The sequence below is a fragment of the Aquarana catesbeiana genome, linkage group LG09 (assembly GCF_042186555.1).
Source record: "Aquarana catesbeiana isolate 2022-GZ linkage group LG09, ASM4218655v1, whole genome shotgun sequence".
NCBI lineage: Eukaryota > Metazoa > Chordata > Amphibia > Anura > Ranidae > Aquarana > Aquarana catesbeiana.
In genome coordinates this window covers 227,748,960-227,765,042 of record NC_133332.1, presented here as the reverse complement: position 1 = coordinate 227,765,042, position 16,083 = coordinate 227,748,960, and the positions used below count along the sequence as shown (strand labels likewise).

The window sequence follows — 16,083 nt, the reverse complement described above, 5'->3', positions numbered from 1 at the left end:
CATCCTCCTACTAATGCTGCAGTATGTGCGGGGTGAAACAAGTTTTTTTTGGAGGTTTTTCATCAAACTATTACAACCAGACCGGTGAGGAAATTAGAATCGCACACCAGACGGTTATAAGGTATAGTGCAGCGCTGCCTCAAAAAAACATATCACTTGTGCAATTGGCTATATTCTTAACCAGTCTTATGTAAACTGATAAATATGTGGTCTAATGAATTTCCAATGTATATAGTTTATTTATATATATATATATATATTTATATATTTAAATCTTGACTGTTGTGAACTTCAGTCCTTGTATATAAAAACACCACTGTACTCTTCTGCTCTCCAGCAGATCACCCTTAATTGTTCACACCGTCACCAGCTGCAATGCCTGCTAACTTCAAAATTGAGTTAAATGAACTGAGAAATGGTCTTTCTTTTACTCCGCTGTGGTTTCTCTCCTCCACACCAGAACCACTGTGCTCTCAATTCAACAACCTCACAGGTGATTTCAGATGGATACAGATAATAATCTCTCGTGTAAAGATTTTTTTCTATACTCTCCTTCCTTTACTCCAGGGACTCCGCTCTGCTATTCATCTGGTACACGGCTCCATAGTAACATGCAATCATAAACAAGACTACATAGTGCTCTCTGTATGCATATTTATTAAAATAGCCCCAATACGGGAAAACAAGACATCCCTTAAACATTTGCATATACAAAGGACAAATTTCTTACGTCTGCTCGCTCACCACTGACACTCTCTCACAATGGGTGCGTGACGTCACAGGCTCAGCACCTCCCCTCTATATGCGTATTGCCCTCTGATTGGGCTTCTTCAGTAGATCTGCGGTATCCTTCAGTATCTATTGAAGAAGCCCAATCCGAGGGCAATACGCATATAGAGGGGAGTTGCTGAGCCAGTGACGTCACGCAGCCAATGTGAGAGTGTCAATGGTGAGCGTGCAGACATGAGAATTAATTCTGTGTTTATGCAAATTCTTTAAGGATATCTTGTATTGGGGCTATTTTAATATGCATACAGAGAGCACTTTGTAGTCTTGTTTATGATTGCATGTTACTATGGAGCCGTGTACCAGATGAATAGCAGAGCGGAGTCCCTGGAGTAAAGGAAGGAGAGTATAGAAGGAATCTTCACATGAGAGATTATTATCTGTATCCATCTGAAATCACTTGTGAGGTTGTTGAATCGAGAGCACAGTGTTTCTGGTGTGGAGGAGAGAAACCACAGCGGAGTGAAAGAAAGACCATATCTGAGTTAATTTAACTCAATTTTGAGGTGAGTAGTCTTTGCAGCTGGTGACGGAGTGAACAATTAAGGGTGATCTGTTGGAGAGCAGAGGAGCACAGTGGTGTTTTTGTATATAAGGACTGAAGTTCACAACAATCAAGATTTACATATATGAACTATATACATTGGAAATTCGTTGAGCACATATTTATTAGTTCACATAAGACTGGTTAATAATATAGGCAAATGCACAAGTGATGTTTTTTGAGGCAGCACTGCACTATTAGAATAATTGTTTACTGTTTGGTGGTGTGATTCACTGAGTGTTACAGCAGCTGTGGATAATTAGTTAATCATATAATTTTGCACTAGAATATTTATTTATTAGCACACTTTATTTATAGGAATTGGTGGCGCTGATTGTTACACATATCTATATATATATATTAGGGTATAGTTGGTCAGTCTCTAGCTTTTAAGGCCCCTTTCACACGAGCGGTCCGATCGAATCCTCCATTCTCTTCTATGGAGTGGTGGACGTAAATGGGCTTGTGTTCATTTACACCTGCCTACCTGCTATCTGATCCGATTCAGCAAAAACAAATGGAAGGGGATCTGTTCTCCTCCATCTGGCTAGATCAGATCAGAGGGTAGTCAGATGTAAACAACTGGTCCGTTTACATCTGACTGCCCATAAAGCCAAGTGGGCTTTGTCTGTGTCTGCTGAGAAAAACAGATCCTACCCCTGTGAAAGGGGCCTTATTTCTTGGATGCTCCAACTGTGAGATCTGCCATGTTAAATGAGAATTCCAGCCTGAGCTTTTTAGGCTGGGCTTCTCCTAAGGGTCACAGGAGTACAATTTGTTTTGCACTCCTGTGACTCATTTTCAGCAGAGATCAGTCTGAAGTCCGCTCTCCGCTGACGTCACTGCAATCAGTCCAGGCACCGCGCCATCCCGACTTAGGAAGTCTGGATCCGCAGCTGCCTGGAATGAGGGCAGTCTCAGCCCTCAGAGAGTCGCTGAGACAGCCACTCCCCGCCCCTCCACATCTCAGCGCTCCAATGAGTGCGGAGGAGCAGAGAAGGAGAGATGCTGTCTGACAGGGAAGGTGAGAGAACCGAGCCATCGGCGATCTTAGGTGACTCGGCTCTCAGTGCAGAGGCAACAGGGGACAGCTGCAGCATTGGTCTTATTCTGCATCCACCTAGGTAAGTATTTCATCTGGGAAAAAAAAACATCTTTTTTAAAATTTTACTTCACCTGCGAGTTGTCCCTGCTGGTCTTTGTCTGTTCCAACAAAGTTGTCTTTGTATCATTGGTAGAAATACAAGATCCTAAATAAGATGATTTACACATAATCCCAATATTGTAATCCACGTTTGCACCAGTAGAAGGGGAAAGTATTGTTTGTAAAATAATTAAAGTGATCCTAGCAGAGCAGGTAGTTTCTTTGGGCCCCCAAAGTTTTGTGTGGCTTCAGGTGGCAGTGATGGAAACCCTGTGTTAGATATTATTCTTTTTGCTACCAACAGCTAAAATTGTTTTTCAAACTCAAATGCATGTTTTACAGAAAATTGTTATGGCCTTAAGAGTTACAGCAACTGTGCTAACATAATTAGGTAGCATCTCCCACCCACTATTTGATTTTACTTATTGCCTGGATGTTGTCCACTGTCTCAGTATGACCCGGTCTCCTTTTCTGATTATGATTTTCTTTTACTTTCCTTCCTAGTTATCTTCATGCTAAAAACATCATTCATCGAGACCTGAAATCCAACAGTATCCTGTAATCAGAGAAGTGACTGCATGAGCAATGTTTAGTATACTTTGGGTAACCTTTGTAATTGTATGTTTTATCACTAGAGGTAGACACAGTATATCTGTGAACAAATAAAGAATTTTGTCATGGGAAATAGGCATTTCAATACTCAAAAATGAATGTTTAAACTTTTAAAATATTTAAATCTAGTTTAAAAAAGATTTCAGCTTCCTGCTTTGGTTCTGGGGGATTCTGCACCTAGAAGTGAATGTAGATACAGAGGGCTCGTTTCACCACGGAGTTCTCCAGTTTGACATTCGGCGTGTGTGTACGGCATGGGGACAGATGCTGGCTGAACATCCGGCTTTTGTCAAAGGGGCATGGCTGAAAAAGGTCTGCCGATCGGCATTTGATCAGTGCTCTCAGCCAATGGGATCACTGACTGGCATGTTCTTGGGTGGGGGTGGGGGGTGCTGTCCCCCTGTCAGAACACAGCTCAGCGGGGAAATCGCTGTACTAACATCGTATAGTTAGTACAGGATCTACTCCCGAGCTCTTCAGTTTTTTTTCTTGTTCAGCCCGCTGGGTTGAATGAAAAAAAAATCAGTGTGTACCGGGCTTTATCTTTGGAGGGAAGAGTAGTGAATAGGACAGCTAAAGAGGTGTGAAGAGGGAAGAAGTAGTAATTGAGCAAAGTCTATGGTCAAGCTGGAAAGCTTTAAAATGGTTTTAAAGGCTCAAGGTTTTTATCTTCATCTATTCTATGCATGCAGGTAAAAAAAAACCTTGTGTTCAGCTCCCCCCTTCTGTGTGCAGCTCCAATGATGTGCATGAAAGCCTTGGCTCTCTGTTGGCTCCCACTGCTGTCAATCACAGCCAGTGAGCTAATGAAAAGAGAGAGGGTAGGGCCGAGCCATGGTTATGTCTGAATGGACACACAGAGCAGTGGCACGGGAGCGAGTCTGCTTGGGTGCCCCCACAGCAAGCTGTTTGCTCTGGGGGCACTTGGCAGGAGGGAGGGGCCAGAAGCTCTGGCGTGGGGACCTGAGAAGAGGATCGGGGCTGATCTGTTCAAAACCACTGCACAGGGCAGGTAAGTATGACATGTTGTGTGTGTTTTTTTTTTTTTTTTTTGTTTTGTTTTTTTTTTAAACTTGCCTTTGAAACCACTTTAAAAGATGACGGTATGAAAGATCCTGCTTTTACCCTCTTAGGGTCTTTTGTCTTTCTTCTTCTTATTACGATTTTTTAATGCAATCTACACATATTTAGAGCACAATTCAGCTTCTGACAATGGAAAAGAAAGGCGCCTCTAAGTGTAGTATGCAAAATTTAATAAAGTGCACAAAGGGTTAAAAGCACTTACAAGATCGTTGCGTGTTAAAAGACATGATAAAATCAGGAGTCCTCATCTGTGGTACGTGTCCGTCCTCAGCATGGTGGTAGAGAGCCGTGTAGAGCCGTCCTCTCTCATATGTGTTGGAGAGAGGAGACAGCAGGGAAGCCTGTATTCACTGCGGGACACACAAGGCTGATGGTGTCAGTGTAGAGAAGGGGGTGGTAACGTGTTTCGGAGCATGTGCAGCTCCTTCATCAGACCTACGCCCATACTCCTCAAGCTGGCTTATGAATGGTGAGGGGGAGGAGTATGGGCAGATGTTGAATACACAATGATAAGGGAAGTGACAAGTGTATTACGAGGACGGCCAAGACGACCGTGCGCCCGCAAATTGGATCGTTAACGTCAGTGCTATATACAATGAAGTCCCTGAAGGAATTTGACACAGGGGTACAGGGCACAGATGACAGTGGTTAAATTAACAATAATAAATAAGTATACAAACGTAAGGTTGACATTGAATCAGTATACAGGTGTGTTACATGGTTGGCCGGGTGTCTATATGCATGTGTTACAAAGGCGTCTGGGCGTTTGCACATATGCAAAAAGGGTCGTAAGTCTAATGTTGAGTTGACAATGAATAAATATACAGACGTGGTACAAGGGCGGCCAGGTGTTTATACACGTGTTACAGGGGCGGCCAAGAGTCTATGTGCACGTGTTACAAAGGCAGCTGGCCGTTTGTACACATGCAAATAAGGTCGTAAGTCTAATGTTAAATTATCAATGAATAAATATGCTGTGTTACAAGGGCGGCTATACACCTGTGTTACAGAGGCGGCCATATACATGCACATGAAGTAATAAATCTGTTGAAAGGGGGTTTTAAAAATAGGAATAAGCGATGGTATATAGTGGATGTTGTGTGAATTGTACTGATTATGTCTGTAACAATAATAAAACAATGCTGAATATTACTTAACTATGAATACGTGTATAGTTGTGTTACAAGGGCGGCCGGGCGTCTATAGACTAAAGACAGGTAGAGGAAAAAAGTGGATGCTTATACAAGTTGTACGAATTGTGCAGATTATGCCTGTAGCAAGCTGTAGCAGAAGGGTAAAAGGAGGTGGTGGATGCTTATGCAAATAGTACAGATTATGCCTGTAGCAATACTCTGACGATAATAGATGATAATAAACTGTAAATAAGTATGCGGGTGTGTTACAGGGGCCGCCGGACATTTACGCACCTGCAAATAAGGTCACAAATCTACTATAAAGAATTTACTTATAGGAATAGGTAATAAGATGTAATGGATGCTCTACAAATAGTACAGATTGTACCTATAGTTGTCAATAATTATATTTGACTGTGACAGATGGCAGATATGTACATGTATAACAGGCAAACACCATGACGTATGGATATTATAATAAGAGGGAATGAATGATAGATGAACAACTAGATGTAGTAGATCATATAACTTACTGTAGTAGAACATATAACTTACACAAGATAAAATTAGAAGGTTAGAGGTGGATAGTATACTAGTAGTGGATAACAAATAGACATCATAATATCACAGTCTGTATATTAAATGTAGTATTATCTAGAGTAAGGTGCTAATTTCCAATTCTTCATTAATACCTCCAGGCGAAAGTACGTCAAGAGCGTATATCCAATAAGTCTCCCGTTGGCAGAGACGTTTGGATTCGGTATGGATTCGATGATCCATACTTTTAGGCCTACGATGGATTTAGGATGATGTTGAGTGAAATGTTGTGGGACGTTATGGTGGTCTTTACCGGCTTCGGTCAATCGGCGGTGCTCTCCAAAACGCTGGCATAGGGGGCGTATAGTTCGACCTACATAGTGGAGGCCGCAGGGGCAGGTCAGGCAGTATACTACATGGTCTGTAGAACAGGTGTAGAATTCCGAAATTTTGTATGTTTTATTTTTGATCGTGAAGGTTTCTTGACCATGTTGTATAAAACTGCATGTAAGGCAAAGGGGTTTGCGGCATTGATACATCCCAATCATAAAAAAGAGTTGGAGTGAAGATGACGTTTTTGTAGTCCAAGGCTGTATCCAAGGCTTCTAATATATCCAAGGCTATTTTTTGTCTAGGATTTAAATCCTAGAAAAAATAGCCTTGGATATATTAGAAGAATTATATCAGGAAGGAACTGGACCGCTCCTTAACCCTGATAATCCTGAATCAGACGCCCTTTTATATACCCAACATCTAAATTGTTCTCCTGCAGTTAAACCCACCAATTTTCATCCCCTGTCTAATTTTCATCCCACACAATCCAAAAGCCCATGCCTTGAAACATTTTACCGCATGGTATACTCTGAATTATTGATGATGTGCCAACAGCAACACAACCCCTATAAAAATCACAACTTAACATACCCAGAAAGATCAGTCCTCAATTTTTTGAAAACTAATGAGAATGTTATCATTAAATAAGCAGATATGGGTGCATGTATGGTGTGGATGTTGTGTTCATGGAAATATCCCTGCTGTATATAGAATTGTGATTTTAGGTTGTGGTGCCCTACGAGGTCCACACTCATTTCCCTTATGTAACCAGTGGTATACTTCATTCCTCTGTTGAGGAATTTGGTAAATATGATGTATAACTATAACAGTTGGCCCCCGTTGGGCTATTGCACTTTCTTTTATATTTTGTAAAAGAGATTTGTTTATGGATGCATTTGTACTATCTGAACCTGTAAACTACTTTCTATCAAAACAAATAAAAAAACAATTTTGTAAAAAAAAATAAGCAGATAAGGGCGGTAGCATTGTGCTGCAAAACCGGGTAGACTACATCAAAGAGGCCAGTAGACTACTCAGAGACTCACAAACCTATACAAAATTTCAAGAGGACTCCTACCAAGTTTCACCATTGATGCTACAATTTTAGTTAAGCAAGCTACCAAAGATAATGTAATTACCAAAAACGAAGCTTCTTGGTCAAAAAATATCATCAAACTCCGTATTTCTATCATTTGCTAAAAGTTCATAAAAGCACTACCAACCCCCCTGGCAGACCCATAGTTGCCTCTATGAACAGTATTAATAGTGGTTTTTCCCAGTATGTAGACCTTTTTCTACAACCTTTTTGTTTCCAACTTACAATCCCATATCAAAGATGGAATACACCTGCTTGAACTATTAGGTCCATACCAATGGGGGCCCAACTACACCTGGCTCTCACTGGATGTCCAATCATTATACACATCCATCCCCCATAATGTCAGCATGCAGGGCATACAACACTTTCTGTCGGAAGACCCATCTATTCATCCAAACCAAGTTAAATTCATTCTAGATGCCACATTCTTCTGCCTGACTCATGATTATTTCATGTTTGAAGACCACTACTACCTTCAAACCCATGGCACTGCCATGGGCACCATTTTTGCATCTTCATATGCCAACTTAACTATGGGTCTCTGAGAAACACGATACATATGGGCGAATAACCCTTTCATGGCCAAAATTATATTTTACGGTCGTTATATTGATGACGTCATTATTATCTGGGTAATACCGATGATATTGAATCATTCGTTTCCCATTGTAATAATAACAACATGTGCTTATCCTTTACATCTGTTCATGATAAAACACATCTAGCATTCTTAGACCTTGATCTTTTTCATGATACTGGTCGCGCAAAAAATTATTGCACACCTACTGCTGGGAATTCCTATCTGCACTTCAATATTTGCCATCACCCTCGTTGGGTAAAAAACATCCCAAAAAGTCAATTCTGCTGTCTCAGACATAATTGCACCATGCAGTCAGACTATCAGACACAAAGCATAAACCTCAAACAAAATATTATCGAAAAAGGCTACCCTCCATCACTCAACGGACAAGCCTATACCACATACATCAATCCTGATACTCATACCCATAAAATGAATTAATCAAAGGACATTCGGTTCACGACTCAATTTCATAACATATACAAAAATATGGAACACATAGTTCATAAACATTGGCCAATACTACTGCAGGATCCCCATCTCAAAGACAGTATACCAAATAAACCCAAATTTTCATATAGGAAAGCATCTAACATTAAGGTAAAGATTGCCCCAAGCAAACTCAAAAAGAAAACAAATACGTCATCTTCACTCCAACTCTTTTTTATGATTGAGATGTATCAATGCCACAAACCCCTTTGCCTTACATGCAGTTTTGTACAACATGGTCAAAAAACATTCACGATTAAAAATAAAACCTACAGAATTTCGGAATTCTACACCTGTTCTACAGACCATGTAGTATACTGCCTGACCTGCCCCTACAGCCTCTACTATGTAGGTCGAACCATACGCCCCCTACGCCAGCGTTTTGGAGAGCACCGCCGATTGATCGAGGCCGGTAAAGACCACCATAACGTCCCACGACATTTCACCCAACATCATCCTAAATCCACCGTAGGCCTAAAAGTATGGATCATCGAATCCATACCAGCCACTCTCCCTGCGGCAGAGAGATTGAAACGTCTCTGCCAACGGGAGACTTATTGGATATATAAGCTCTTGATGTACTTTCGCCTGGAGGTATTAATGAAGAATTGGAAATAAGCACCTTACTCTAGATAATACTACATTTAACATACAGACTGTGATATTATGGTGTCTATTTGTTATCCACTACTAGTATACTATCCACCTTTTAACCTCCCAATTTTAGCTTGTGTAAATTATATGTTCTACTACAGTAAGTTATATGATCTACTACATCTAGTTGTTCATCTATCATTCATTCCCTCTTATTATAATATCCATACGTCATGGTGTTTGCCTGTTATACATGTACATATCTGCCATCTGTCACAGTCAAATATAATTATTGACAACTATAGGTACAATCTGTACTATTTGTAGAGCATCCATTACATCTTATTACCTATTCCTATAAGTAAATTCTTTATAGTAGATTTGTGACCTTATTTGCAGGTGTGTAAATGTCCGGCGGCCCCTGTAACACACCCGCATACTTATTTACAGTTTATTATCATCTATTATCGTCAGAGTATTGCTACAGGCATAATCTGTACTATTTGCATAAGCATCCACCACCTACATATCTACATATCTTCCATCTGTCACAATCAAATACTATTTGCAGAGCATCTATTACATCTTATTACCTATTCCTATAAGTAAATTCTTTATAGTAGATTTGTAACACACCTGTACCTGTAACACACCTGCATACTTATTTACAGTCTATTATTGTCAATTATCGTCAGAGTATTGCTACAGGCATAATCTGTACTATTTGCATAAGCATCCACCACCTCCTATTACCCTTCTGTAGTTTATAGACGCCCAGCCGCCCCTGTAACACTTCTATATACTAATTCACAGTTGAGCAATACCTCTCACCGTGAGATTATTGCAACAGGCATAATATGCACAATTCGTACAACTGTATAATAATCCACTTTTTTCCTCTACCTGTCTTTAGTGTATAGACGCCCGGCCACCCTTGTAACACACCTTTACACTTATTCCTAGTCAAGTAAAATTTATTATTGTTTTATTATTGTTAGAGACATAATCAGTACAATTCGCACAACATCCACTATATACTATCGCTTATTCCTATTTTTAAAACCCCCTTTCAACAGATTTATTCCTTCATGCACATGTGTATGGACGCCTGGCCGCCTCTGTAACACAGGTGTATAGCCGCCCTTGTAATACGGCTGCATATTTATTCATTGTTTAACATTAGACTTACGACCTTATTTGCATGTGTACAAACGCCTGGCTGCCCTTGTAACACGTGCACATAGACGCCTGGCCGCCCCTGTAACACATGTGTATAAATGCCTGGCCGCCTTTGTAACACGTCTTTATATTTATTCACTGAAAACTCAACATTAGACATACGACCCTATTTGCATATGTGCAAACGCCCGGCCGCCTTTGTAACACCTCATCACCTCATGTGCCATCTCGTCACTATCATCCCTCTGACCAGCTATCCACCTCCACCAGAGCGCCCTTATCTTCTCTCAGCTTCTGAAAATGGCATATGGTCGGCTGACCATACCATATCAACTCGTTAATCAATATGAACAGAACATATGGTTTTCACACTAAGTTTTGTAAAGACAAGCGTATAACCCCGGTTTGTATGATTACCGTCACTTGAGCTCTAACGGCGTAACATGTTTACCCATTGTTGAATGTACTGTTTTTAATCTATATATACAAAGATTGTGATGACTGTACAATTGTTACATTTTTGATCCTACCATAAAAAATCTTATTGACCCCCAAAAAAAAAAAAAAAAAAAAGAAAGATCCTGCTTTAAGAGCAGACTGCTATGTAGCATGCATCATAGCTGTGGCGAGTTCCTTCCAGAGCTACCATTTTTACCTTAACCCTCTGTAAAAGATATCTTCCTCCACGAGGGACTCACCGTAAAGATTGGTGACTTTGGGCTGGCCACAGTGAAGACACGGTGGAGCGGATCCCAACAGGTAGAGCAGCCCAGTGGTTCCATCCTATGGATGGTAAGTCCTTACACCTTCTGACCTTTTTTACCTGCATGCTTTGTTCCTGAAGTATTCGTTTGCTCACATTTTGTATATGGTGTTTTTCCCAGGCACCGGAGGTGATAAGGATGCAGGAGACGAGTCCGTACACCTTTCAGTCTGATGTGTATGCATATGGAGTGGTCCTGTACGAACTGATGACTGGTTTATTACCGTACGCGAATATAAATAATAGAGATCAGGTAAGATGGGACCTGTAACTCTTAGCTTTCTCCTCTGTCATTGAAACCTTGTAGGGTGGATATGATGTATGTCACGGAACGTCCCACACTCCACTTGAGTGCTTCCGTCAGTATACCGCTTCCTAAGTTCTGAAACACGAGTCCAATGGATCTGGCTATAGGAACCCCCAAGAACTAGACAACACCAGTCTTGCAGTACATCAGGACTAACTCTTTATTTGAGATCTCACACAAATTTATACAGCAGGATGACTCAAAGCTAACCTAATTAACATGAGCTAATTTACTAAAAAATTTACCCAGACCAGATGACACAGAGACATGACCTGTAGGACACAGACTTGTGGGCACCGAGCTTCACACAGTAGTATAAACACAATAGCAGGAGCTAATTACAATTAACAATACAAACAACAATCTCCCCCCCTCCTCAGCCTAGTCATCAACAGTTCGTCTCCTAGCCAGTCCTGGAGGCTAATGTGATCAGCTCACTCAATTAACAGGTTGAGTTCAGAATCAAACAAACCAATAGTAGTCTCTACATACATCCTGGGAGATATTGTGGACAAATATTACTGTCCCATTTTAAGTAGTCCAAGATATATTTTCTCACTCACCCTGTGCCAGGATAGCACAGGGTGACTTAGACATAAGAGGTATATGGGGAGCTGAAACAAGGACATCCCCTACTTTCCAAGGGATTCTGAGTTCCACGGGCCCTCCCGTCACATCTCTCCCTTTTCTTTAGAAGACTAACACAGGAGGAGACCCCAGACGGGTTGACTCCGAAGTTAGTAAGTAGTTCCAATCCTCTAATGCCTGTACCCACACAGTACCCCAAATAAATTGTTCCAAACAAAGCATTACTCACCCAGCCAACCTGTGCCTCTCTCAGAGAACATATCTGCCGCTGGGGAGAGGCCTGGACTGGCCCTTCTCCCTGAAGTCCTTTCTGCCGCTGGAGAGAAGACAGGGTGACTGGGCTCACTCTGTCATGCTGTTGGGGATCGGGGCCAACTGCCCAGCATCCCTGGGGTATACAGGTGGAGACTGAAGTCCCATCCACCTTCACAGGAAATCCATCCTCTGTTAGTTGAGGGCAGAGTCCAGCAGTTCTCGGCCCTGTTGCCAGCCCTTCTGCTGAAAACCCCACACCATCTGCTCCGGTTAACTGTTGGGGAGGGAGACTGGCTTTCTCCACTCCCAAACTGTGTAGCTGCCATTGGGGAGGTGAGCCGGCTGCTTCCTTTTCCATTCCCTCATCTGGTTGCTTGGACGACATGTCTATGGTACTGTCTCCCAGGTGCACTGATCTTTGCTGGGGAGGGAAGGCCGCTTCCTCCACCCTGGCCAACTGTTGGGGAGGGACAACACACACCTCCTCTCCCTTCTCCCCCTGTATCTGCTGCTGGGAAGTGATTGCCACCTTCTCACCCTGGGCCTCCGAAACTGCCACAGGTGTGGGGCAGAGGTCTTGGACCCTCTGTTCAGTTACCAGATCTTCAGCTGGAGAAGTTTGTTGTAACTCCACAGATACTGCTGTTGATGCTGGGCAGAGCACAGTGAAGTTTGGCCCTAATACCAGCTCTTCTGCTGGAGGCTCATCAGGTTGTTCTTCCTCAGCAGAAAAGTCAATTAAATCCCCTATTTCTATAACTGGTGTCTGAGGATAGAGGTTCACCATCTCCTGTCCATGGAACCCAGAAGATGTTATCAGTGCTGGACAGAGGTTAGCAGAGCTCTGCCCTGTGGTCAGCACTTCAGGTTTGGGGATGGCAATCTTCAGATTTTCCACTGCTGATTCTCTGGCATGCTGCTGAACGTGTTCTAGCAGTTTCCTGTATGCCCTTTCCAGATGCTGTTCCTTCCTTAGCAAATGGTCCAGATCAGGTTTGAGCTCTGAGACCCCTGCAAGACCGAGCATATCCTCTCTATATTCTTGCAGGTCCTCAAGGTCAGGCTCCCCTTCATCGCCAAACATAAAATGATCTGTAAGGCTCTTCCACAGCAACCCAGGGCCTCCAAAGTCATATCCCTCCGGGTAGCATTCTGTTGTCTCCCCTAAATATCCCTCCTCTGCGTGCCATTGCAGAGCCCGATAATGATTGCCCAGCTCTATCTCCTGCTGGACCAGCCTGTCCAACTCAGTTACCCATTGCTCCTGGGGCCGCTCTCCCAGGAATGCCATCTGCAATGCCCGTTGGTCACTGGCCCGTTGCTCTTGGGTTGGAAAGCACTTGCCCTGTTTTATACCAGCGAGCTGGAGGGCTCCAATCCAGAGCTCCACCCGAATTTGCTGCCTATGCTCCAGGTATTTATCCTCAGACACAGTCCTGGTGTATGTTGGAAGGATGATCCGCAGCAGCCCCGGGAACTCTGATGCCAGGTCCATATCTCCGCTGGGGTGACTGAAGTCTGCTATCCTGATCTTGGATCCAGGTGGAGGTTTAGATTTCCCAGACTGCCGGAAGCTTCCCGCTGCTTGCCACCAATATCACGGAACGTCCCACACTGCTTCCGTCTGGATACCGCTTCCTAAGTTCTGGAACACGAGTCCAATGGATCTGGCTATAGGAACCCCCCAAGAACTAGACAACACCAGTCTTGGAGTACATCAGGACTAACTCTTTATTTGAGATCTCACACAAATTTATACAGCAGGATGACTCAAAGCTAACCTAATTAACATGAGCTAATTTACTAAAAAATTTACCCAGACCAGATGACTCAGAGACATGACCTGTAGGACACAGACTTGTGGGCACCGAGCTTCACACAGTAGTATAAACACAATAGCAGGAGCTAATTACAATTATCAATACAAACAATCTCCCCCCTCCTCAGCCTAGTCATCAACAGTTCGTCTCCTAGCCAGACCTGGAGGCTAATGTGATCAGCTCACTCAATTAACAGGTTGAGTTCAGAATCAAACAAACCAATAGTAGTCTCTACATACATCCTGGGAGATATTGTGGACAAATATTACTGTCCCATTTTAAGTAGTCCAAGATATATTTTCTCACTCACCCTGTGCCAGGATAGCACAGGATGACTTAGACATAAGAGGTATATGGGAAGCTGAAACAAGGACACCCCCTACTTTCCAAGGGATTCTGAGTTCCACGGGCCCTCCCGTCACAATGTAGTAGGCACACAGCTAGGGAAAATTGAAAAGTTCCAAAACTTTAGCTTGATGTGTTATGTGATCCTTTCATGTAACAAGTGTAATTAATAAAGGACCATTATCAAAGGCAAATTTTTTTTCTTAAAAAAAAATGCATTTATACATGTCACACAAGCCAATTTTTTTTCAATGTTAAGAGTAATCCACTGATCATATCAGGTTGAAGCACTTTTAATTCTGTCTAGGGAACAAGTCTGTTTAGTCTGCCATATTTGGTGTTCTGTGTAATAAAGTGCTGTCAGATTTTTTTTTTTTTATAGATAGATCACCTCAAAAGTTGGTGGGTCTGCTTCTTGAAGTCTACTGATGCATCACCAGGAGGGATGAGCTCAGGTGGGTTCGGATCCTAGTCTGAACCCAATTTACTAGGAAGCGGTCACCTGTACTGGGCCAATCGTCTGCAGCCGAGGCATTCCCTGCCCCGCAGCAACACGTGTATACAGCCCTTGAATTAATGCAACTGAAAGGTGGAGAATGCACTGGCCCCAGCGGATTGTTCCAGGGTGGCTCACTCACTTGGGTTCAAACTAGGGTTCAAACTAGGATTCAAACTTGCAAAGCTCATTCCTGACCACCAGTTGCGTTCTAACCTCTGAGCAGGTTTTTCAGTATGATTGGTAGATTGGAGTAAGAGCTTTTTAACACGGATGCTTCTTGTATGTTAGTGCATGCAAGGATCTGCAGTGTTAGAAACTACTGCCTTGCACCTCAAACTGGGGTTCCCAGATTACCAAGAAAAAAAATTGTGGTGTAAAAATGCACTAAAACAGTGCTGGTATGAAAAATACTGGGCAGGTTAGCTTTGCTCCCTGTATAGGTTTCATTTTCATCTGACTAGAGATTTCCTTTCACAGACATTTCCATGTCACTGTGCAAAAAGCTTTGGTGGTCTGTAACTCCCAGAAATCTTAAATAAGTTCACTATTCCAGAAAAAATAATAAATGCACATATTTTTGCAGAAAAAAAAAGTGCATTTTTTTTTTTCTGCTGGAGCCTGGAAAGCATTATATCTGTGATCAGTGGAACAGGGTGCAATGTCAGACTTCTGCAAACCCTGCAGCTTTCTGCCCATACCTTAATACAGGCAGCCTGTTGAAAGCTGCAGGGTTTGTGATTGAACTACCGGATCGCTTATCAGCACCCTCACAGTTCATTCAGAACTACAAGCTTTCAGTCACGGTGGCTGATGGTACTTGTAGTTCATTCACAGAAAACTGGGGAAAAAAATGACATGGCTGTGTGGACGAAGCCCCACAAGGCCGCTCTCTTTTTAAATTGTGACAGTGGTTGCGTGGAGAAGATGCCCTTCCTGCTGTCACACTGATGGGGGGGACTGGCAACAGGAGCTGAACATGTTACATGTTCTACCCTAAATATGGGTGGAACATGTAACATGTTCTAAAAGGTGAACTTGGCCTTTAAAGCGGAAGTCTGGAAAACTCACTTCCCCTCCAATGATCTAACCTTTGCCACGTCTCTCGCTGGTGCTGACGTTGTCCCCGTGGCTCTTTCAGGTGCTGGATCTTCAGTTATCCTGATTGGCTAGCACAGGATGACAGCTCCTGCACATGCACAGGAGTTCGTTCATCCTGGTACACGGGCATCATTCTGAGAATGTATCCTGAGCTTCGCATTCACGGCCTAGTGTACATTTTAAAGCAGACTGCGAACAGACAAGTACATTTTTATACAATAAAGAGCCTCTGCCTGCTCAAAGTTTAGTTTTACTTTAAGAATTCAGTGCAACCACAACCGTATTTAGTTGGCAG

General features: G+C 42.5%; 1 protein-coding gene across 2 annotated transcripts in view; it reads left to right on the top strand.

Annotated features, from left to right (window-relative positions):
- ARAF (A-Raf proto-oncogene, serine/threonine kinase) overlaps positions 1–16,083 on the top strand; it is an 84,942-nt gene that overhangs the window by 56,334 nt on the left and 12,525 nt on the right. For both annotated transcript variants that reach the window (XM_073599893.1, XM_073599894.1), the window contains 3 exons: positions 2,979–3,025; positions 10,787–10,905; positions 10,998–11,129. In XM_073599893.1, the coding sequence (XP_073455994.1) occupies positions 2,979–3,025; positions 10,787–10,905; positions 10,998–11,129 (298 nt within the window). The remainder of the gene's footprint in view (positions 1–2,978; positions 3,026–10,786; positions 10,906–10,997; positions 11,130–16,083) is intronic.